The sequence below is a fragment of the Dendrobates tinctorius genome, unplaced genomic scaffold (assembly GCF_039654945.1).
Source record: "Dendrobates tinctorius isolate UK_male_01 unplaced genomic scaffold, ASM3965494v1 ptg000143l, whole genome shotgun sequence".
In the NCBI taxonomy this organism is placed as follows: Eukaryota; Metazoa; Chordata; class Amphibia; order Anura; family Dendrobatidae; genus Dendrobates; species Dendrobates tinctorius.
In genome coordinates, this window is record NW_027361810.1 from 11,799,367 (window position 1) to 11,823,555 (window position 24,189).

The following is a 24,189-nucleotide window of genomic DNA, read 5'->3' on the forward strand; positions in this document are numbered from 1 at the left end:
GACTATGTTGGGCCATTATTCTGCATGGAGGACTATGAGGGTCTATTTTACCGCATGGAGGACTATGTGGGGCCATTATACCATATGGAGGACTATGTTGGGCCATTATTCTGCATGGAGGACTATGAGGGTCTATTTTACCGTATGGAGGACTATGTGGGGCCATTATACCGTATGGAGGACTATGTGGAGCCATTATACCGTATGGAGCACTATGTGGGGCCATTATACTGTATTGAGAACTATATGTGGCAATTATACTGTATTGAGAACTATTTGGGGCCATTATACTATAAGAAGGATGATGTGGGGCCATCATACTGTATGAAGGACTATGTGGGGGGGTCATTATTCTGTATGGAGGACTATGTTGGGCCATTATTCTGCATGGAGGACTATGAGGGTCTATTTTACCGTATGGAGGACTATGTGGGGCCATTATTCCGTATGAAGGACTATGTGGGGGGGTCATTATTCTGTATGGAGGACTATGTTGTGCCCATTATACAGTATGGAGGACTTTGTGGTGTTATTATTGTGTATGGAGCACTTTTTGTGGCCATTATACTGTATGGAGGGCTGTGTGGGGATTACAGTTGGAGAATCATACTGTGATAGGGTCACCATACTTTGCCAGGAGGGTTGAGGGGGTGTGGGAGGTACAGTGAGGTCATCATACTGTGTGTGTGGAGGATACTGCGGGGGGAATTCACTGTAGGGATGTCTGTGTTTGGGCGGCACTTTTGTTGGCATCATACTTTATTATCTGTATTATTCAATGATTTTTATCTTTTGCCATTACTTCTTTAAATTAGGCCACTGGGCCATGTGCTTTTTATAGCTCTTAACATAACATTATATTATTCCAATGCGCTGAGATCTATTAATTAAAATGGACTTTGTTCGTTGAGCCAGTTTTTTTCCACATGAAAAATGTAGTTGTTATATTTGATAAGGAAAAACTTCCCCAATTGCAATTGTAGACATCTTTTAATAAATATCTTTGTTGGCCCGCGGCTTTGTCCAAGCTTTTCATTTTATCCCTCTGTGAGTTTGACATCCCTGCTCTAAGGTATGTATGCCCCCGGAAGGTATAAACAGGATACATAAATAATCAAGGCGAGGTGTTCCCAAGTCCTAGGATTGGGGAGAACTTCCCAATTGCTGATGAGTGACGCTCTGGTTCCCGGGTTCTGCAGAACTTCATCTTGAATGGAGCGGAGGTGTCCATAGCTATACAACTTCTATAGATTCTCCGGTTAGAATGAAAAGCATAAGCATTAAAAAAAAAGGTCCCAAACTCCCAAGAAGTCCAAAAACATGTCGTCAAAATAAATTTTCCAAAAAAAAAAAAAAAGGGTAATTTAAGTGGCGCAATCCCGGCACCTGGAGGAGCAACTGAAATTTTGTAGCCTCCATCTTGGTACACCTATGAAGCCAATAGAAGATGAATATTTGTAGTGTGTGCTGCAATACTGAAGTAAGTCATCACTTGATTGTAGGCCACTAAAAAGCAAAAAAGCAAAAAGTAAAATCACCCAATTTTACCATTCTAAAAAAGAAATTAAAAAAAAAACCAAAACGATCTGCGGTGTTGTCACGTCCAAAAAAGTCTGATCTACAGAAAAAAAAAAACTAAAATAATTAATCCATAAAGTTAAATGGTGAAAAGCAAAAAACAGGGGGGGGGGGGGGGGGGGGAGTTGATCACCACACCATCCCAAAAATGCATTTAAAAGCAATAGAAAAGTCGTACATGCTTCCCAAAATGTTACCAATTAAAACAACAGCTTGCCACATAAGAATAAAAGCCCTTATACAGCTCCTTTAATGGAGGAATCAAAACAATGTATGGATCTCAGAAAAAGGCGACACAAACTAAAAATGTACTTCATTATTATTTAATTTTTTTTACAAAACTTCTCTATTTTAATTCTTCCATTACCAAAATACAGTGGGGAAAATAAGTACCGTATTTGATATTCTGCCAATTTTGCAAGTTTTCCCACCCACAAGTAATAGAGAGGTCTGTAATTTTTATCGTAGGTACACTTCACCTGTGAGAGACAGAATCTAAAAATAAAAACCAGAAAAATCACATTGTAGGATTTTTACATAATTAAATTGCATTTTATTTCATGAAATAAGTAATTGATACTATAGAAAAACTGAAAAACTTTGGTTCAGAATATTTGGTCCAGAAACCTTTGTTTGCAATTACAGAGGTCAAATGTTTCCTGCAGTTCTTGACCAGGTTTGCACCCAGTGCAGCAAGGATTTTGGCCCCCTCCCCCATACAGATCTTCTGTAGATCTTTCAGGATTCGAGGCTGTCACTGACAAACATTGAGTTTCAGCTCCCTCCAAAGATTTTCTATTGGATTCAGGTCTGGAGAATGGCTAGGCCACTCCAGGACCTTGAAATGCTTCTTAAGGAGCCACTTAGTTGCCCTGGCTGTGTGTTTCAGATCATTGTCATGCTGGAAGACCAAGCCACGACCCATCTTCAATGCTCTTACTGAGAGAAGAAGGATGTTGGCCAAAATTTTGCGATAAATGACCCCATCCATCCTCCCTTCAATATGGTGCAGTCGTCCTGTACCCATTGCAGAAAAGCACCCCCAAAGTGTGATGTTTCCCCCACCATGCTTCATGGTTGGGATGGTGTTCTTGGGGTTGTACTTATCCTTCTTCCTCCACACACGACGAATGGCGTTAATACCAAAAATTTCTATTTTGGTCTCATCTGACCACATGACCTTTTCACATGTCTCCTCTGGATCACCCAGATGGTCAATGGTGAACTTCAAACGGGCCTGGACATATGCTGGCATGAGCAGGGGGAACTTGCGTGCCCTGCAGGATTTTAATAAATTAATGTTGTAGGGTGTTACTAACGGTAATGTTTGAGACTGTGATCCCAACACACTTCAAGTCATTGATCAGATCCTCCCGTGTAGTTCTGGGCTGATTCCTGACCTTTCTCAGACTCATCCATCCTTACTCTACAAGGCGAGATCTTGAATGGAGCCCCATACCGAGGAAGATTGACAGTCATCTTGTGTTACTTCAATTTTCTAATAATTGTGCCATCAGTTGTTGCCTTCTCACCAAGCTGCTTGCCTATTGTCCTGTAGCCCATCCCAGCCTTGTGCAGGTCTACAGTTTTGTCCCTCTTGTCCTTAGACAGCTCTTTGGTCTTGGCCTTGGTGGAGAGGTTGGAGTGCGATTGAGTGTGTGGACAGGTGTGTGGACAGGTGTCTTATATAGAGGTAATGAGAACAAACAGGTGCAATTAATACAGGTAATGAGTGCAGAGTAGGAGGCTTACTACAGAAAAACTAACAGGTCTGTGAGAGCCAGAATTCTTGCCGGTTTTCAGTGATCAAATACTTATTTCATGAAATAAAATGCAATTTAATTATATAAAAATCCTACAATGTGATTCTCTGGTGTTTATTTGTAGATTCTGTCTCTCACAGGTGAAGTGTACCTATGATAGAAATTACAGACCTCTCCATTCTTTGAAGGTGGGAAAACTTGCAAAATCATCAGTGTATCAAATACTTATTTTCTCCACTGTATATATCTATTTAAAAAAAAAAAAAAAAAAAACATACAAGTTTGGTATCACTAATCATACTGTCATGGAGAATAGAGTTTCAAAGTTATGTTTAATGCACGCTGAATGCCGTGAAAAAAAAAAAAAAAACAATATTAGATTTTTTTTTTATTGCACCATTTAGGAAATTTTTTCCACTACATTATATGGTAAAATAAATGGTGCAATTCAAAACGACAACTTGTTCTGCCAAAAAAGAACAAGCCCTTGTATGGCTGTATCAATGGGGGAAAAAAAAAATCTTGCTCTTTCAAGAAAATGTAAAAAAACGAAAGCACAAAAATGGAAATTGGTTGCGGCCAGAAGGATTAAAAAAAAAAAAAAAAAAAAAAAAAAAAAAAAAAAGTTACATATAAAAAAGTTATAACTTCTCTTTATACAAAAAAAAAAAAAAAAAAAATAAAACCATAATACTTCTTTAAAAAAAAAGTCCCTTTGTTGGTCTCCTTGTGTCTATAGACAGATGCAGTAATAACTTTGCTTTGCTGTGTTCTTCCAAGTTTTCAGACGCGGCCCCCCGTCATGTGATGTGGAGGGTCCTAGAGGGTACTTTAGGGACATGCCTGTAGCTTTCTGATTAAATTAGGTTACCCACCACTGATTTAGTTAAACTCAGCCGTATAAAGCAGAACAAAAGGGGGAGGGCGAGTGCGGAGCGGGAGGCTGGGGGGGCCTCCGAATGTACGAGACGCCGCAGGAATAAAGGCTGGTGGGAAAGTATCCAGAGGACGGATGACCTCGCAAAGTCAATGTAATGACCGACTCGTGTTCATGTCATTACTTCTGATTCCCACGTTAACCGCTTATCTGCTGTGCCGCTGTGGTATACGGAGGCCGCACAACTACTTATTTTTTTTTTTTTTTTTAATTATTCCGGAGACCCCACAAGACAAGCAATTACCTCCGCAATACGGGATCGAGCCGATACAATGGAGAGTGATTTGCAGAAAAGACGAGCCGCAGTAACCGGGTTAAGCCTGCGCTCACGGCCATGTAAATACAATTACCAACGATTCCGGTAAATACCCGAGTGCAGGGAAAGTGCGAAAGTCGAAGGCCTGAGGTCAGAAATACAAAGTAACCGAATTACCGGGCACAAACGCCCAGAAAGTGTAAAGAATTAGAGGCGCGTGGTGCATGACTGATGTAAAGGGAAACTGTCAGCGGAAATATACAGCGATCAGCCATAACAGAAGACCGCTGATGGGGGAGGGAAGATCACTGGTCATGTGACGGTAATGGCGCCTGTCAGGGTGCGATGTATCAAGAGTAAATGTGTTGGAACCAGGAAAAATGGGCAAACGTAAGGAGCAGAGTGGCTGACCAGGGCCAAAACGTGATGACTAGACGTCTGGGTAAGGGCAGTTACAAAATAGTGTGGTGTCCACAGTATACGGCGGGTCTAGTGGGGTGTCTCTGGTATAAGGCGGGTCTAGTGGGGTGTCCATGGTATACGGCGGGTCTAGTGGGGTGTCCATGGTATACGGCGGGTCTAGTGGGGTGTCCATGGTATACGGCGGGTCTAGTGGGGTGTCCATGGTATGTGGCGGGTCTAGTGGGGTGTCCCTGGTATATGGCGGGTCTAGTGGGGTGTCTCTGGTATTCGGCGGGTCTAGTGGGGTGTCCATGGTATGTGGCGGGTCTAGTGGGGTGTCCCTGGTATAAGGCGGGTCTTGTTGAGTGTTTCGGAATATGGCGCATCCTGTAGGGTGTCATTGGTATATGGCGAGTCTTGTGGGGTGTTCCCAGTATGCGTTGGGTTTTGTGGGGTGTTCCTGTTATACGGTGGGTATTGTGGGATGTTCCTGGTATATGGTGGGTCTTGTGGGGTGTTCCTGGTATACGGTGGGTCTTGTGGAGTGTCCCTGGTATACGGTGGGTCTTGTGGGGTGTTCCCAGTATGCGTTGGGTTTTGTGGGGTGTCTCTGGTTCTTGTGGGGTGTCCCTGGTATAGAGCAGATCTTGTGAGCTATTCCTGGTGTACGGTGTGTCTTGTGGGGTGTTCCCAGTATGCGTTGGGTTTTGTGGGGTGTCTCTGGTGTACGGTGTGTCTTGTGGGGTGTTCCTAGTATGCGTTGGGTTTTGTGGGGTGTCTCTGGTGTACGGTGTGTCTTGTGGGGTGTTCCCAGTATGCGTTGGGTTTTGTGGGGTGTCTCTGGTATACGGTGTGTCTTGTGGGGTGTCCCTGGTATATGGTGAGTCTTGTGAGTTATTCCTAGTATGCGTTGGGTCTTGTGGGATGCTCCTGGTATACGGTGGGTCTTGTGGGGTGTCCCTGGTATAGAGTAGATCTTGTGAGTTATTCCTGGCATACGGTGGGTCTTGTGGGGTGTCCCTGGTATACGGTGGGTCTTGTGGGGTGTCCCTGGTATACGGTGGGTCTTGTGGGGTGTTCCTGTTATACGGTGGGTCTTGTGGGGTGTTCCCAGTATGCGTTGGGTTTTGTGGGGTGTTCCTGTTATACGGTGGGTTTTGTGGGGTGTCTCTGGTGTACGGTGTGTCTTGTGGGGTGTTCCTGGTATACGGTGGGTCTTGTGGAGTGTCCCTGGTATACGGTGGGTCTTGTGGGGTGTTCCCAGTATGCGTTGGGTTTTGTGGGGTGTCTCTGGTTCTTGTGGGGTGTCCCTGGTATAGAGCAGATCTTGTGAGCTATTCCTGGTGTACGGTGTGTCTTGTGGGGTGTTCCCAGTATGCGTTGGGTTTTGTGGGGTGTCTCTGGTGTACGGTGTGTCTTGTGGGGTGTTCCTAGTATGCGTTGGGTTTTGTGGGGTGTCTCTGGTGTACGGTGTGTCTTGTGGGGTGTTCCCAGTATGCGTTGGGTTTTGTGGGGTGTCTCTGGTATACGGTGTGTCTTGTGGGGTGTCCCTGGTATATGGTGAGTCTTGTGAGTTATTCCTAGTATGCGTTGGGTCTTGTGGGATGCTCCTGGTATACGGTGGGTCTTGTGGGGTGTCCCTGGTATAGAGTAGATCTTGTGAGTTATTCCTGGCATACGGTGGGTCTTGTGGGGTGTCCCTGGTATACGGTGGGTCTTGTGGGGTGTCCCTGGTATACGGTGGGTCTTGTGGGGTGTTCCTGGTATATGGTGTGTCTTGTGGGGTGTCCCTGGTATACGGTGGGTCTTGTGGGGTGTTCCTGGTATAGAGCAGATCTTGTTATTCCTGGTATACTGTGGGTCTTGTGGGGTGTTCCCAGTATGTGTTGGGTTTTGTGGGGTGTCTCTGGTGTACGGTGTGTCTTGTGGGGTGTTCCTGGTATATGGTGGGTCTTGTGGGGTTTTCCCAGTATACAGCAGATCTTGTGGGGTGCCTCTGGTATATAGTACTTAGTAGCAATCAATGTGGTCCATGGTAAAAAAAAAAAAAAAAAAAAATGACATGGTCACAGTTGCCCCAGACTCCTTGATAAACATGGGGCGCAAATGCACCTGTCCATTTCAATCCCCAGAGGAGCAGGGATAGAAATAAATGACTGGCGTCTATAACAGAAAGGTGTCAGAACACGCAGAGCATCGCAGCCACAGATCGGTTACAGTCCCAATATTGACTCCTGTCCACTGCCGAAGGTGCCTACAATGGGCACACGATCATCAGGAATGCACCACGGAGTGACGGAAGGTGTCCGGCCTGATGTTTTCCATTATGTGGGCGGCCGATGCGTCACTCACCAGGGAAGACATGGCACCAGGATGCTTTATGGGAAGTAGAGGAGCCGGTGGAGGCAGAGATGGGGGGGGTGCCTCGGCATCATGTGGAGGTGACATGAACCACCTGACCTAATCACTGCACAGACCTGATTCCCCTCCGATCTCACTGACCCTCTGTGGGATATGATCGGTGCAGGCCGCGCAGCTTACAGGAGCGACTTCCTCCATAGTATGCAGCGTAGAGGAGGTATAACAGCACGCTAGGACCACGTCTGTGCCGAGAAGGATGATAATCTCCCACCTGCAGATGTTATCCGGGCCGCACTCGTCCCTTCTCGATGGCTTGTATAACAGATGTGCGCCGGCGCCGTAGATCTACACGCAGGGGCGGTTATAAATAAATCCGCTGCGGTGAGAGATAACACCGCCGAGTGCTCGGAGTGTCGCATACACACGCAGGTAAGTGATCTCAGACGCTCGCTGCCTTTCATCCTTCTCTTTGCCTTACAACAGCGCAGTAATTAGCAGAACAAGATCTCGCTACAGAACAATAATTAGCAGATAAGATGGAAATACAGAGATGGAGAGGATGGAAATCTCACAGATGGATCGTCCTCCGCGCAGGGAACGAGCTCTCAATGGATGATCAGCAGCGCCAAGACTTCTCATAAAGCAGACATCTTGTCTTCTTGGGGACCTTGGTGGACGGTCGCGCTCTCCCCCCTGGAAACACAGCAGAGCCAAGCCCTCGCGTACGGGGGGGGGGGTGTGGAGAGACCGCTGTCTGCTCGGCCGACTGCTGCCCCATGTGTCCGGCAGCTTTGGACTGGTAAGTCTGGCCTATCAGTCTGCACGATGATCGACCTGAAAGTCTTAAAACGCGCTAAGACGTAGACAAGGACAAACTTGCCCGCCAAACATATCGGAAAGTTGAAGAAACTTTTTTTCATGCAGAGATTGAACATTATCGACATAAAATAATCATGACCATCCTGAAGCACAGAGCGCCGCGTTCACCCGTACATCTGCAGGGCCGCTAGACCTTCCCGCTGTAATTTCCTCATTGACCAGATGGGGGCAGAGCATCAATTTCCTTATGTTGACAGCGATAGCAGAACACAACAAGATGTAAGAACAAGCTGTTATATATGGGAATGTCACTCAAGGGTGACCTCGCTGGGGAGGAAGTAGCCGACTTCTCCTCTACCTGAGAATTAGAAGAGTTACAACCCAAGACATAATAGAAAACAGTATAAGCTAGCAATCAAAAATGCAGTATAAAGCATGGAGAAGGTTGGATTTTCATCATGAGCCTTTTTTATAAGATGCCATACCTGTAAATTCATCCAAAACTTATAGAAAAGGAATATTATGGTCACGCTGCCCTCATCCCCCACAACAACCTCAACAGCTAATGCAATTTAATCTTTAGAAACTGACCAGGATCCAAGTCAAAACAAAGCTCCACACCCACAGAGTCAAAGCCCCTCCCCCACCCTTGTAGCTACAAAACCCCGCCCCCACTTTTTGTAGATATAAAGCCCCGCCCCATCTCCTATAGATATAAAGCCCCGCCCCATCTCCTATAGATATAAAGCCCCGCCCCATCTCCTATAGATATAAAGCCCCCTGTAATTCATCCTGGTTTCTCTGTTGCTGGATGGATCACACTCGACAACAGGCAGGAGATGGCAAGTAACAGAGAAGGGAGACACCTAGAGGCCGACACCTAGCAGTGAATTTTCTGCGTAAAATAAAATAATTATTAAATAAAGCGATTTGAGGATTTAGTTTTGTCATTTTATCACAGGTTAGATGATGAATGTATAATCGCTGGGGGTCCAAATACTGAGACCCCCTGATCCTGAGGCCGAACACTCCGGGTGTGGCACCCATCAGAGGTGATCTTGGGCCCTTTCTTTTTGGTATCCTTGACAGGTGAACTCAAGACTTCATTGGCGACTCAGGGAGTTCTCCACCACCGAGTAGAGTCTCTCTCTACCAGGCCCACCAGGTCATCTTCATCTTTGGGATCTCCCTGGGCTACACAGCTTTGCACTGGCTTCGGTAGTGATTGGATAACCCGGTCCATCACCACCCTCTGCCCCATCTGTGCTGGGGAACAGGTCTCTGGCTGCAGCCATTTTTGCACCAGCTGTAACAGGTTGCACACCTGGGACTGAGGAGGCTTGTCCTTTTGGTAGCGCCAGAGGTGCACACATTGTGCTCGGACTGCCAGGGTGAAAACGGGCCACAAGCTCCACCTTCAGCTTGTACTCCTTGGCATCCTGCAGGGCTAGGTCGTAGGAAGCTGAGGTTCCCTTGTAAGGTGTAGAGCTAAGATCTCTGCCATTAGCTAAGAGGGCGGTTTCTCTGTCTGTCACCCTCTCAAATACTGTTAGGAAAGCCTCAGCGTCGTCTTCCAGAGTCATCTTCTGTAAGGCCTCTCTCACCGTCCACCTCACCTTCACTTTGGCTGGTGGGTGAGGCCGTCTCCCTGACTCGGACAGTTTCTGCCAGGAGAGCCATTTGATGCCGAACCATCTGTAAATGCTGCTGTTTTACCTGCTGCCGTGTCACGGATGTGGTTTGTGGAACCACTGTGCCACGGACCTTGGAGAGCCTGGAGGGGTGTGACTAAGCAAACACCTGGTTGTTCACTAGCGCCTCTGATGGTGACGTTAGACTTGGCTCCCAATGAACGCCAGGTGCCACTCCAGGACAGACCAATGGATGCACAGAAGCTGGACCCAGAGGACAGACTGGAGGGAGCAGCTGGCAGAGTTTGTATTAGAATGCAGCAGACAGTTTGCATTCAAGTCCAGCAGACAGAGTATGCACCTGAGTGCAGTGGACCATGTTTGCATCAGAGTGCAGCAGGCAGGGATTGTATCAGTGTGCAGCAGGCAGGGTCTGCATTAGAGTGCAGCGGGAACTGGAATGCAACCTTACACAACTTAGACTGCGAAACAGGAAGATTGCTCCGGCACCTCTCCAGCTATTGGCTGGGGAGGAAATAGCAAGTGCACACGCTGACCCTTTAAGAGGGCGGAAGTGCACGCGCGTGTGCCCTAAGAACATGGCTAGAGGATCGGCTGGAAGCATGCAGAGCATGGGGAAGGGAAGAACTGACTGCGGCACGGGTGAGTGAAGAGGTACGCCGGGAGGGAACCCTGCCTGTTGTAACTGTAGCTGATAAAACTGCTGGATCAGGAGTTTATTAGACTCCTGTTGGGTCTGCTGCTGGTCTAATTATGAATCATAGAATCGTAGAGTTGGAAGGGACCTCCTGGGCCATCTGGTCCAACCAACTGCTCAAAGCAGGATTCGCTAAATCATCCCAGTCAGATGTCTGTCCAGCCTCTGTTTGAAGACTTCCATTGAAGGAGAACTCACCACTTCTCGTGGCAGCCTGTTCCACTCATTGATCACTCTGTCAAAAAGTTTTTTCTAATATCTAATCTGTGTCTCCTCCCATTCAGTTTCATCCCATTGCTTCTAGTCTTTCCTTGTGCAAATGAGAATAAAGTTGATCCTTCTGCAATGTGACAGCCCTTGAGATATTTGTAGACAGCTATTAAGTCTCCTCTCAGTCTTCTCTTTTGCAAACTAAACATTCCCAAATCCTGCAACCTTTCCTCATGTAACAAGTTTCTCCATGTTTTCAGACTGTGCTCACAATGCTGTATATCCCTTTACCAGGGACATTACATTTTTACACTGCAATCACCTGTGCTCTCTGCGATCTCATGCCCGCATTCTCCACCAATTGTAGGCTACCTGGCATTGCTACAATATGTAAACATTAACTGACAGCTTCCCTTCAATTTTCACTGCTCTCACAGCACCAACATATTCCATAGCAGGGAACATCCGGCTCTGCCCTTACTACGACTTTATGGCGGCCTTATTTTACCATTTCTGTTTTGTTCACAATTTTGGGTCTCCAGACTCGGAAAAACAGCTGTTTAGAAACCTACGATGCTGTGGTCATAAAACCAGAGGCTGGGTCAACAGTTGTGCCCGTACCATGGACTGTAAGACACGGCCGCTCTATAGCCTTGCAAATAAGCCCCTAAATAGAGGTTGACCAGACACCAGCAATCTCTCCCGATGTCCCGTATACTGAGCGTTCATGTGTTTTCAATGGAGGCAAGAGAGTAAATCACTACCAGACTCCTCCGGCGGCCGCTTATCTCCTGCAGGGACAAAATGATGGGCATTATAATTCAGGACTATACTTTGCAGTCTATCAGGGTTTCCCAGGCAAGGAGCTTACAGACTGCAAGATCTGCACTGAGGCTGGCCGGATATCTGGATCTGACCGACCTCAGTATCCTGCGTTCCTCCGGCAATGCAGGGTCATGGGAGCACGCACCGATTGGGCTGCTGGTGCGACCATGCCATTGGTCCGAACTGTCAATCAACCAGGAAAGCGGGAAACAGAGAAACGGTGCGGTCCTGAAGACAGAATTTGAAACAACCCCTTTAATTGTAAGGGGTTTTTTTTTTTTTGCAGTTTTCAGACGGTTATAAAAAGAAGGAAAAAAAAAAATCATATCAATTTCACCATTCAAAAAAAAAAAATGTTATTTTCCTTATGAGCGTCCACTTTGTTAGGATCCGTCCTCGGCAAATCAGATATAATCAACAGGTCAAGTAGCAAACACTGACCCCCAGAGCGGCACAATGACCCCCCCAGAGCTGCTGCCTAAAAATTATACTGGAAAATCATCATCCTATGGAGAAAAGGAGAAAACACGGAAAGCGGCAGTGAGAGCGCTCTCTCCGTGTGAGGTTAATTGCCTTGTAATCCCAACCTACAATTTGTGAGCCTCAGGTGAAAACAAGACGGATGCAATTATACTTTTTTTATTTTATTAAAATGTTGCACACACGACCGAATATTGTGTCACAACGCGAGGAAACAATCAGCCAGTAGGCTCTGAAATAAAATACCAAGACTGCGGCTGCAGGACAGAGCAAATGGGTCTTCATTAAAGGGGGTGTCCCACAGACAGCGAATGGACTGGTAGTGAGCGTGTGCAACCACCACTCCTATATACAGTGAATGATGGAGCGGTAGTGAGCGTGTGCAACCACCACTCCTATATACAGTGAATGATGGAGCGGTAGTGAGCGTGTGCAACCACCACTACTATATACAGTGAATGGAACAGTAGTGAGCGTGTGCAACCACCACTACTATATACAGTGAATGATGGAGCGGTAGTGAGCGTGTGCAACCACCACTACTATATACAGTGAATGATGGAGCGGTAGTGAGCGTGTGCAACCACCACTCCTATATACAGTGAATGATGGAGCGGTAGTGAGCGTGTGCAACCACCACTACTATATACAGTGAATGGAACAGTAGTGAGCGTGTGCAACCACCACTACTATATACAGTGAATGATGGAGCGGTAGTGAGCGTGTGCAACCACCACTCCTATATACAGTGAATGATGGAGCGGTAGTGAGCGTGTGCAACCACCACTACTATATACAGTGAATGGAACAGTAGTGAGCGTGTGCAACCACCACTACTATATACAGTGAATGATGGAGCGGTAGTGAGCGTGTGCAACCACCACTACTATATACAGTGAATGATGGAGCGGTAGTGAGCGTGTGCAACCACCACTACTATATACAGTGAATGATGGAGCGGTAGTGAGCGTGTGCAACCACCACTACTATATACAGTGAATGATGGAGCGGTAGTGAGCGTGTGCGACCACCACTACTATATACAGTGAATGATGGAGCGGTAGTGAGCGTGTGCAACCACCACTCCTATATACAGTGAATGATGGAGCGGTAGTGAGCGTGTGCAACCACCACTCCTATACGCAGTGAATGGAACAGTAGTGAGCGTGTGCAACCAGCACCGCTATATATAGTGAATGGAGCGGTAGTGAGCGTGTGCCCCCACCACTCCTATATACAGTGAATGGAGCAGTAGTGAATGTGTGCAACCACCACTCCTATACACAGTGAATGGAGCGGCAGTGAGCGTGTGCGACCACCACTCCTATATGAAGTGAATGGAGCAGTAGTGAATGTGTGTGACCACCACTCCTATATACAGTGAATGGAGCGTTAGTGAGAGTGTGCCCCCACCACTGCTATATATAGTGAATGGAGCAGTAGTGAGCGTGTGTGACCACCACTCCTATGTAAAATGAATGGAGCGGTAGTGAGGGTGTGCGACCACCACTCCTATATATAGTGAATGGAGCGGTAGTGAGAGTGTGCCCCCACCACTCCTATATATAGTGAATGGAGCGGTAGTGAGAGTGTGCCCCCACCACTCCTATATATAGTGAATGGAGCGGTAGTGAGAGTGTGCCCCCACCACTCCTATATATAGTGAATGGAGCGGTAGTGAGGGTGTGCAACCACCACTCCTATATACCGTAAATGGAGCAGTAGAGAGGATGTGCGACAAACTTCTTTAGAGGTCGCACACTGTCACTTCACAGTCTATAGGGGTGGTCGTCGCACACGTTCACTACAGCTCCATTCACAGTCTATAGAGATGGTGGTCGCATCCCCCTCATGTGTTTATCAACTATCCTGCAGATAAGTGATAAATGTTATTTATGGGACCCCTGTAGAAAGGAAGCCCCCGTCTAGGTATTTCAGCCTCTATAATGGAGACCCTCACATCTGATGTGGTCATGCCAGCTGTTCACTTGAATTGCTGGCATGTTGTACTATATTTCCCCTGAAAGGGGCGCTGCAGGGTTATTGTTCCGCCAGGCGTCTCTTAGTCATTGGAGAAAGACATAATTATACTGCAAATCTCTACAAAAACCGAAAAGTACATTAAACAGCTGCGGAATTTATTGCTGTACAATAATTAACTGAACCATAAAAATAAAGTCTGCGCTGCTGGACACTAAGAAGGGCATGCTGGGAGCTGTAGTTCCTCAGCGGAGAGTAGACATGTTTTTTTCCCGGTGTAATAGGCGTTGGAGCTGCGGGTTTTGCAGGCATTGAGTACTGATTGCTTCCCCGATGATGTGCGGCTCCTTCCTCCCACGGAAACGTTATTGCGATGTGTCCGATTTCACGCTGACAGAAGAGAAATGTGTTTGCTCCGCTCCGGACGGCCATGTGACGGCTGCCCGTGGCCCCAGGTATCCCAGGAGCTGACACTGCGCTTTGTGATCGCCGCCCGGGCTCCTGCAGAGGACGATCGCTGCAGATTATGGCGATGCAAAAAAAATGGAAGGAGAGGTCATGTGCAAGGGAGCGGCTTGTTCACTCATCTATCTCTGTGTGTATGGGATGGAAGCTCGGGATATACTAATAGGGGGCTGCTGGAGAAGCTCAACAATCCCCTCTCTGGGGTCAGGGGTACACTCGACCTCTGATCCACTTTTGGAACCAATTTCCTTAAACCAAAATGTATCGAATATAAAAAATAAAGTAACTTTGCAAAAAATCCGGATAATAAAATTCATATTGTTCTGTGTCTACAGCTTAGATACAAGCCGATGCGTCTCCATGGTAACAGACTACAAGTAAACCCTGTGTAGTCTGGTCCAGCAGACTGAGCTCTGTATATGGTGGAGATGAGAATCTAGTATCACGTCACAGGGTGCGGGGGTTAAAGAGATCAATAGCCCAACATTTTATGTTGATTATTTTGGTTGAACTTTAAAAAGTCCCAAAGGACGAGTGAATTACGGCTCCGTTTTGTGCCCAAATTAGCCCTTCCTTGGCACTCATAAGTCATACAAAGTGCTCAGAAAAAGGGTTAGTGGCACTGGCCTACAGCTCTCTGAGTGATAAAACACAGATGATCTGCTCCAACCTTCGTGCTGTTTCCTGACTTTAGTCCAAGAGGGGAAATTTTGATTTACTTTTTCAGATAAGTGCATCTTTAAATAAATGTGGCCCAATAAACTGCAAATGTGTTTGGACGGCTGCAAACACCAGTAATGAAAGTTTCAAAAGTGAGAAAAGTGGAGACGTCTTATACAAATAGGCGAATATATAGAAGTGCTGTGTTCCACGACACGCTCAGCACTGCTATGCCGGGATCTTACCATCCATGAACTCTCTCTTCTCCCCTTATATTATACAGGAAGCTTTATGGAAAGAGGCCCGGAGTCCACGACTTGCCGCCAATTCTGAAGAAGCCACATCAGCACTGCTACATCCACCATCCTTAACCCTTTTCTTGCTGTTCAATTTGCCCCATTTGATAATCAACCACAATGGGATTTTTTTCACGACACAACACAGAAATGTCAGAGTCGTGGAATGAGAGCAACGGATCAAAGAGAAAACCCCGGGCGGCGCTCCAGGGCCCAAGTCAAAGAAAATAAAGCACAGAGCCAATTGGTATGATGAGGACACGGACCTGTTCCTGGAAGCGGAGCCCATCCTCTCAGAAGACCCCCGCTGACCCTGTGTGACTCACCCGCCTTATCTCCAGTTCCACCCAAACACAGGGAGAAGGCTGAGCCCCATTCACATGCTGAGCAGCGCTGCAGTCCTGGTGTAGGAAGAAGCACATCCTGGACACAATAACAAGAGCAGAAAGCAAAATGAGAAGGCGCCACAGACACGACAACGTCCATTACTCACAACATGTCCGCTCCCCCACCTGCTGCCACATCCCCTCCATGTCCAGACATCCATCCTGGGACCTCCCCGCACTGACAGTCACTGGCAAAAGAAATTACACAGGAGACTTACATCACAAAAAAACAGTTAGAGGGGGAAGGGTTAAACTGATACAGCAATTATCTGATGATCAGTAACATCCTGTATTATACTCCAGAGCTGCACTCACTATTCTGCTGGTGCAGTCACTGTGTACATACATTACATTACTGATCCTGAGTTACATCCTGTATTATACTCCAGAGCTGCACTCACTATTCTGCTGGTGGAGTCACTGTGTACATACATTACATTACTGATCCTGAGTTACATCCTGTATTATACTCCAGAGCTGCACTCACTATTCTGCTGGTGCAGTCACTCTGTACATACATTACATTACTGATCCTGAGTTACATCCTGTATTATACTCCAGAGCTGCACTCACTATTCTGCTGGTGGAGTCACTGTGTACATACATTACATTACTGATCCTGAGTTACATTCTGTATTATACCCCAGAGCTGCACTCATTATTCTGCTGGTGCAGTCACTGTGTACATACATTACATTACTGATCCTGAGTTACATCCTATATTATACCCCAGAGCTGCACTCATTCTGCTGGTGCAGTCACTGTGTACATACATTACTGATCCTGAGTTACATCCTGCATTATACTCCAGAGCTGCACTCACTATTCTGCTGGTGCAGTCACTGTGTACAGACATTACATTACTGATCCTGAGTTACATCCTGTATTATACCCCAGAGCTGCACTCACTATTCTGCTGGTGCAGTCACTGTGTACATACATTACATTACTGATCCTGAGTTACATCCTGTATTATACTCCAGAGCTGCACTCACTATTCTGCTGGTGCAGTCACTGTGTACATACATTACATTACTGATCCTGAGTTACATCCTGTATTATACTCCAGAGCTGCACTCACTATTCTGCTGGTGCAGTCACTGTGTACATACATTACATTACTGATCCTGAGTTACATCCTGTATTATACTCCAGAGCTGCACTCACTATTCTGCTGGTGCAGTCACTGTGTACATACATTACATTACTGATCCTGAGTTACATCCTGTATTATACTCCAGAGCTGCACTCACTATTCTGCTGGTGCAGTCACTGTGTACATACATTACATTACTGATCCTGAGTTACATCCTGTATTATACTCCAGAGCTGCACTCACTATTCTGCTGGTGCAGTCACTGTGTACATACATTACATTACTGATCCTGAGTTACATCCTGTATTATACTCCAGAGCTGCACTCACTATTCTGCTGGTGCAGTCACTGTGTACAGACATTACATTACTGATCCTGAGTTACATCCTGCATTATACTCCAGAGCTGCACTCACTATTCTGCTGGTGCAGCCACTGTGTACATACATTACATTACTGATCCTGAGTTACATCCTGCATTATACTCCAGAGCTGCACTCACTATTCTGCTGGTGCAGTCACTGTGTACAGACATTACATTACTGATCCTGAGTTACATCCTGTATTATACCCCAGAGCTGCACTCACTATTCTGCTGGTGCAGTCACTGTGTACATATACATTACATTACTGATCCTGAGTTACATCCTGTATTATACCCCAGAGCTGCACTCACTATTCTGCTGGTGCAGTCACTGTGTACATACATTACATTACTGATCCTGAGTTACATCCTGTATTATACTCCAGAGCTGCACTCACTATTCTGCTGGTGCAGTCACTGTGTACATACATTACTGATCCTGAGTTACATCCTGTATTATACCCCAGAGCTGCACTCACTATTCTGCTGGTGCAGTCACTGTGTACATACATTACATTACTGATCCTGAGTTACATCCTGTATTATACTCCAGAGCTGCACTCACTATTCTGCTGGTGCAGTCACTGTGTACATACATTACTGATCCTGAGTTACATCCTGTATTATACCCCAGAGCTGCACTCACTATTCTGCTGGTGCAGTCACTGTGTACATACATTACATTACTGATCCTGAGTTACATCCTGTATTATACTCCAGAGCTGCACTCACTATTCTGCTGGTGCAGTCACTGTGTACATACATTAGATTACTGATCCTGAGTTACATCCAGTATTATACCTCAGAGCTGCACTCTGCCGTGTTCCTTCTGGCTGCCGTTCTGGAGGATGACGCAGGGGTCACTGTGTGTAATGAGCGGATTGAACCTCCCGCTCTTGCTGTAGTGATGACGTCAGTACGTCAGTAGCGTGTTACGTACCTCTACGCATATCGCTGGTCACGTGAAGTTCACGTGATTTCTCACAGCCTGCCCCTGCGGAGGATTGTGGGAGTCCGGGTCGCCATGTTTGGGTGCGCTCGTGAGGGCGGCAGGTGAGAGCGGAGGCCGCTGTGTGGTGATGTCGGGCTGTGCCGGCAGCTCCCGCTCTGTTGTCTCTGATTTCTCTGTGTCTCTTGCTCCTTTATATCTTTCTTTTTGTTTCTAAACTTAGTAGGAGATTTCTCACCAGAGGGTGAAAATGGACAAAAAATATGAGTGAATAAATTACTCCCCTGACTCCGGGGTGTATTGTATTTGGCTCTCCCATGTGTCCTGCAGGCGTCCTCACAGTGTTGCGGTTTATTTTTGGGCCACTTTCTCACTGAATCTGTTGCCCAGGCTACCCCCCCCCCCTCCTCCTCCCGATGTCCAGGTTACCCCCCCTCCTCCTCCCGATGTCCAGGTTACCCCCCCCTCCTCCTCCTCCCGATGTCCAGGTTACCCCCCCCCCTCCTCCTCCCGATGTCCAGGTTACCCCCCCCTCCTCCTCCCGATGTCCAGGTTACCCCCCCTCCTCCTCCTGTTGTCCAGGCTACCCCCCCTCCTCCTCCTCCTCCTGTTGTCCAGGCTACCCCCCCTCCTCCTCCTCCTCCTGTTGTCCAGGCTACCCCCCCTCCTCCTCCTCCTCCTGTTGTCCAGGCTACCCCCCCTCCTCCTCCTCCTCCTGTTGTCCAGGCTACCCCCCCTCCTCCTCCTCCTCCTGTTGTCCAGGCTACCCCCCCTCCTCCTCCTCCTCCTGTTGTCCAGGCTACCCCCCCTCCTCCTCCTCCTCCTGTTGTCCAGGCTACCCCCCCTCCTCCTCCTCCTCCTGTTGTCCAGGCTACCCCCCCTCCTCCTCCTCCTCCTGTTGTCCAGGCTACCCCCCCTCCTCCTCCTCCTCCTGTTGTCCAGGCTACCCCCCCTCCTCCTCCTCCTCCTGTTGTCCAGGCTACCCCCCCCTCCTCCTCCCGATGTCCAGGCTACCCCCCCTCCTCCTCCCGATGTCCAGGCTACCCCCCCTCCTCCTCCCGATGTCCAGGCTACCCCCCCCTCCTCCTCCCGATGTCCAGGCTACCCCCCCCTCCTCCTCCCGATGTCCAGGCTACCCCCCCCCTCCTCCTCCCGATGTCCAGGCTACCCCCCCCCTCCTCCTCCCGATGTCCAGGCTACCCCCCCCCTCCTCCTCCCGATGTCCAGGCTACCCCCCCCTCCTCCTCCCGATGTCCAGGCTACCCCCCCCTCCTCCTCCCGATGTCCAGGCTACCCCCCCCTCCTCCTCCCGATGTCCAGGCTACCCCCCCTCCTCCTCCTCCTCCCGATGTCCAGGCTACCCCCCCTCCTCCTCCTCCTCCCGATGTCCAGGCTACCCCCCCTCCTCCTCCCGATGTCCAGGCTACCCCCCCCTCCTCCTCCCGTTGTCCAGGCTACCCCCCCCCCTCCTCCCGTTGTGCAGGCCGTCCCCACCCCACGGCTGTCCAGGCTGCGGGTCCTGTCTGTCACTAATGGTCCTGTCCATGTCCTTTTCTGCGGTTCTGCTTCATAGTGTCCGTACAGTTAATGGGAGCAGAGCCAATGGGTTTATTAACGGGAAATGTTTAAAAGGGTTGTCCGCTATCCACAGGGTTAGTGATGCTCACTGACCGCTGGGCTCCTGACAGCTGGGACTCTCATCGGTCAGCAGGACACTTATCCTTGTTACATTATGGAGGTGTAGCGCGCATGTGCAGCCTCCACTGTTCGTTCCCTGTGGGACCGTGGAGCGCGGCGTTCTTCTCATTCCACCTGCGCTGTTGAGAATGAATCCAGCGGCTGTCGCACAATCCCCCATTCTGCAGATCAGGGCAGGTTCCATCAGTCAGACCCCCACCAGTAAGAAAGTTACCCCCGAAGCTGCAGATAGGAGATAACTTGTCTTCACTGAATGACCCCTGTAAGGGGTAAATGTCATTATATAATATACTAGGTGCTGCTGATCGGTGGTCTTGTTGTCTTCTGAGCGATTGGCGGAGTCTCAGGAACCAGACCCCCCATTGAGCTGCAGGCAATAGAAGTACCTGAAAAGTATTACCAAAAAACCTGTTCAAAGCTTAGTTATTCTTTAAAAATAATAACCTGCACTCCCAGACATTCCTGATTGCTGCAGTCAATCACTGACCGCAGTGGTGATATGTCAGGCATTGATTGGCTTCAGTGGTTACATGGCTGTCCAGCCCAGAACCGGAAGTACAGTCAGGCATGTAGCCCATGCAGCGTATGTAAAGGAGCGGCGCGGTCAGAAAAGTGAGTTTAATTTTTTAAGGTTTCTTAAATATAAAAGTGTCTACCCCCTCGCTTAAACATATGACCTAAGTTTTCCACAGGGATATCTTTCTGCCAGTAAGGCTGGTTTCACATTTGCGTTTTTTAGCGCTGGAAAAAAACGCTAACCTGCGCATGCGTTTTTTCCCCTATCTTTAACATGGGTGCGCATACTTGCGCGCTTGTAAGCGCATGTATGCGATTTTCATGCGCTGCGTTTTTTTGGGGTGTGCGATTGGATTTTCCAGACGCATCATGTTGCATTTTTTGGCCCTGCAAAAAAGCGCATGCGCACATATGCGCACGTTTTGCGCTAAAAAGGGCCATTATAGCCTATGGATGCGCATATGTGCGCACTGGCATGCTCATGTAAGCGTTTTTTTGCATATGCGTTTTTTTTTTTTAACCATGGAATTTAGGGGTTTGAGTTAGAGTTAGGGTTAGTTAAGGGGGTTTAGGGTTAGGGTCAGGGTCAGGGTTAGGGTTGGGTTTTGGGTCAGGGTTAGGGTTTAGTATGGTTTGGTTAAGGGTTAGGGTCAGGGTTAGGGTCAGGATTAGGGTTAAGTATGGTTTTGTTAAGGGTTAGGGTCAGGGTTAGGGTTAGGGTCAGGGTTAGGGTCAGGGTTAGGGTCAGGGTTAGGGTTAAGTATGGTTTTGTTAAGGATTAGGGTCAGGGTTAGGGTCAGGATTAGGGTTAAGTATGGTTTTGTTAAGGATTAGGGTCAGGGTTAGGGTCAGGATTAGGGTTAAGTATGGTTTTGTTAAGGGTTAGGGTCAGGGTTAGGGTTAGGGTTAGGGTCAGGGTTAGGGTTAGGGTCAGGGTTAGGGTCAGGGTTAGGGTTAGGGTCAGGGTTAGGGTTAAGTATGGTTTTGTTAAGGATTAGGGTCAGGGTTAGGGTCAGGATTAGGGTTAAGTATGGTTTTGTTAAGGGTTAGGGTCAGGGTTAGGGTTAGGGTCAGGGTTAGGGTCAGGGTCAGGGTTAGGGTTAAGTATGGTTTTGTTAAGGGTTAGGGTTAGGGTTAGGGTCAGGGTTAGGGTTAGGGTCAGGGTTAGGGTCAGGGTCAGGGTTAGGGTCAGGGTTAGGGTTAGGGTTAGTTAGGGTTTATGGTTTGGGTTAGGGTTAAGTATGATTTGGTTAAGGGTTAGGGTCAGGGTTAGGGTCAGGGTCAGGGTTAGGGTTAGGGTCAGGGTTAGGGTTAGTAAAGTCATGGTTTGGGTAGTGTGAGGGGCCACCTAAAAATGTTGGAAAAAAACGCAAACGCGGTAAAAACGCGCTAAAAACGCATACAAACGCATAAAAACGCTGCGTTTTTTTCATGCATGCTCATAAAAATGCTTGAAAAAAACGCAGCAGTTGTATGCTTATGTATGCGTTTTTTCAATGCGTTTTTTTGCGGGAAAAACGCGCTGCAAAAAAAAGCAAGTGTGAAACTAGCCTCACCTGGGATATACCACAGGACCCAGTCTTGAAGGGGTTGTCCAGGGCTTTAACATTGATGGCCTATCCTTAGGAAAGGTCATCAATGTCTGGTGGGGGTGCGACGCCTGGCACCCCTGCTGTCAGCAGTGGATGGAGCTGCACAGTACAGCTCCATCGATGGAATAGTGGCCACAGACGATTCTACACATTTGCTCCCTATTTATTTGTATAGGGGGCAGACATGCAATATCCAGTCACGGTCACTATACAGTTGATAGATCTGTGATGTGCAGATCTTTACCTGAGCCACCAATGCCGCAAACAGCTGGTCTATGGGGATGCTGGTGGTAGCACCCCTCTAATCAGACATTGATGACCAATCCTAAGGATACGCCATCAGTGTTAAAGTCCTGGAAAACCTCTCCAAGGATACATAATTCCCCTCCTTCCTTTTCACAAGTGGTCGATAGCGCCCCTTAGTAATCATTTGTGTTGAAAAAATATATGCATTGCAAAATCAGAGACGCCTGCGTGCAAGGCTGATCATTTTGATGTGGAGTTCTTTACAGCCGCTGTGTCCTATACAGATCAGGCTACTTTCACACTAGCGTCGTGCGAGGGACGTCGCACTGCGTCTTGCCGACGTACCGTCGCACGTTGTGAAAGTTTGGCACAACGGGGGCAACGGATGCAGTTTTTCAACGCATCCGCTGCCCCATTGTAATGTCCAGGAAGAAGGGGGCGGAGTTTCGGCCGCGCATGCGAGGTCGAAAATGGCGGACATGACGCACAAAAAAAGTTACATGTAACGTTTTTGTGTGTCGCGGCCGCCAAAACACGACGCATCCTTCGCACGCGACGTGTGGCCATACGTCGCAATGCAAGTTTATGTAGAAAAACCGCATCTTGCGGGCAACTTTGCAGGATGCGTTTTTTCTCCAAAATGACGCATTGCGACGTACGTCGCACAACGCTAGTGTGAAAGTAGCCTCACTCAAAGGGGATTGTGCCTTATTTCTGGCAAATGGCAGTAATGTTTGAATAGATAATGACTGATAGACGAAGCTGCATAACACTTTTTCTTTTTCTATCTGGAAACTCTCGCAGGGGCCACATGGACGGCGGATAACAGACAGCGCCTGGGAAATACTAATGGAGACATCAGTGTGATGTCAGTACTGCAGTGTATAGTTATGCGGTATCCGTATACAAGTTCTGGTGTATACAGCAGTATATTCGCACCTTATCAAAACCAATTGCAGCCGTATTTAAGTGATCCAATCTGGGGTCCCATGTATGAGACCTTAGAGGGTACAAATGGCCCCCCACCATTTCCAGCAGCTCGTGTTTCATACCACCACATAGTCTGGGGGTTGATAAATCAGCGAAGGGTGAAACGCATCATTTTTTTTATTTTAAGTCTGTCAAAATCAGAAAGTTTCAAACGTCGGATAAACTATTCATCAAGTACATTAATATATCCTGCAGAATCCAATAACTCCACCTGCGGGTTTCCTCAAGGAACTTGTCCAATTTCATCTTAACCGCCCGTAATGAATGCGCCTTAACTGCATTTTGTGGAAGCAAATCCAGGATGAAATTACTCGGGGAGCGGAGGAGCCGGCGAGATATGAGCTGTGCATTAACTATCTATTCTAGGCTCTATGGGGGGTGCTGCCTCTCAGATATCTCGCTCCAGTATTCGGCAGCTAAAGAGTTAATCACACTCAATGTATCGTCAATCAAGCGCCCACGTTGCGTTACTGCACCCACCCAATTACCCAAATGCAGACTGTGTATGGTTAGCACTTTGTATGCAGGCGGAGCGCAATGGATTTTCCAGTCACTGGTGCAGTTCTGGGCAGTGAGTATGATGGCCATAAGCATAAGGTAAAAGCTGCCTGAAATGGCAGTGACCAAGGATCACCTTAAAGGGGCATTCCTACTTTACAGCTAGATCCCATATTGCTAGAATAAACCATCACTTTGTGATTGAGGTCTCACAGTGCTGGAAAAATCCTTGAAGTGGACACTGGTGATATATACAGATGTCCTCACACCTCCGGATGCAGGAGTGAGCAGAGCCGGATTATCCCTTTAAGCCTTTCCCAAAAGATGAAATAAAGGGATAGATTACACTCTCAATCAGCTCATTCCTTCCTCCACCCTACGAGACGCGTGAACTGATAGATAACTTAACAGTCTGTTGTGACTTTGTTGGGAGCGGAGGGCGGGATGGGTGACCAGTGTCCAGCATTTATCATC

The 24,189-nt window shown here is 47.6% G+C and overlaps 1 protein-coding gene and 1 long non-coding RNA gene across 2 annotated transcripts in view; one reads left to right on the forward strand and one right to left on the reverse strand.

Annotated features, from left to right (window-relative positions):
• Positions 1–971: 971 nt before the first annotated feature.
• Positions 972–18,113, reverse strand: LOC141049234 (uncharacterized). Its single transcript, XR_012220298.1, has 4 exons — positions 18,028–18,113; positions 15,894–15,955; positions 15,708–15,804; positions 972–1,506 (listed from the first exon to the last, which is right to left on the reverse strand). It is a non-coding gene; the product is annotated as an uncharacterized lncRNA (long non-coding RNA).
• Positions 18,114–18,124: 11 nt separating this feature from the next.
• LOC141049232 (rac GTPase-activating protein 1-like) overlaps positions 18,125–24,189 on the forward strand; it is a 57,534-nt gene continuing 51,469 nt past the window's right edge. The window contains exon 1 of the mRNA XM_073545443.1: positions 18,125–18,279. Within this exon, the coding sequence (XP_073401544.1) occupies positions 18,251–18,279 (29 nt within the window). The 5' untranslated portion in view covers positions 18,125–18,250. The remainder of the gene's footprint in view (positions 18,280–24,189) is intronic.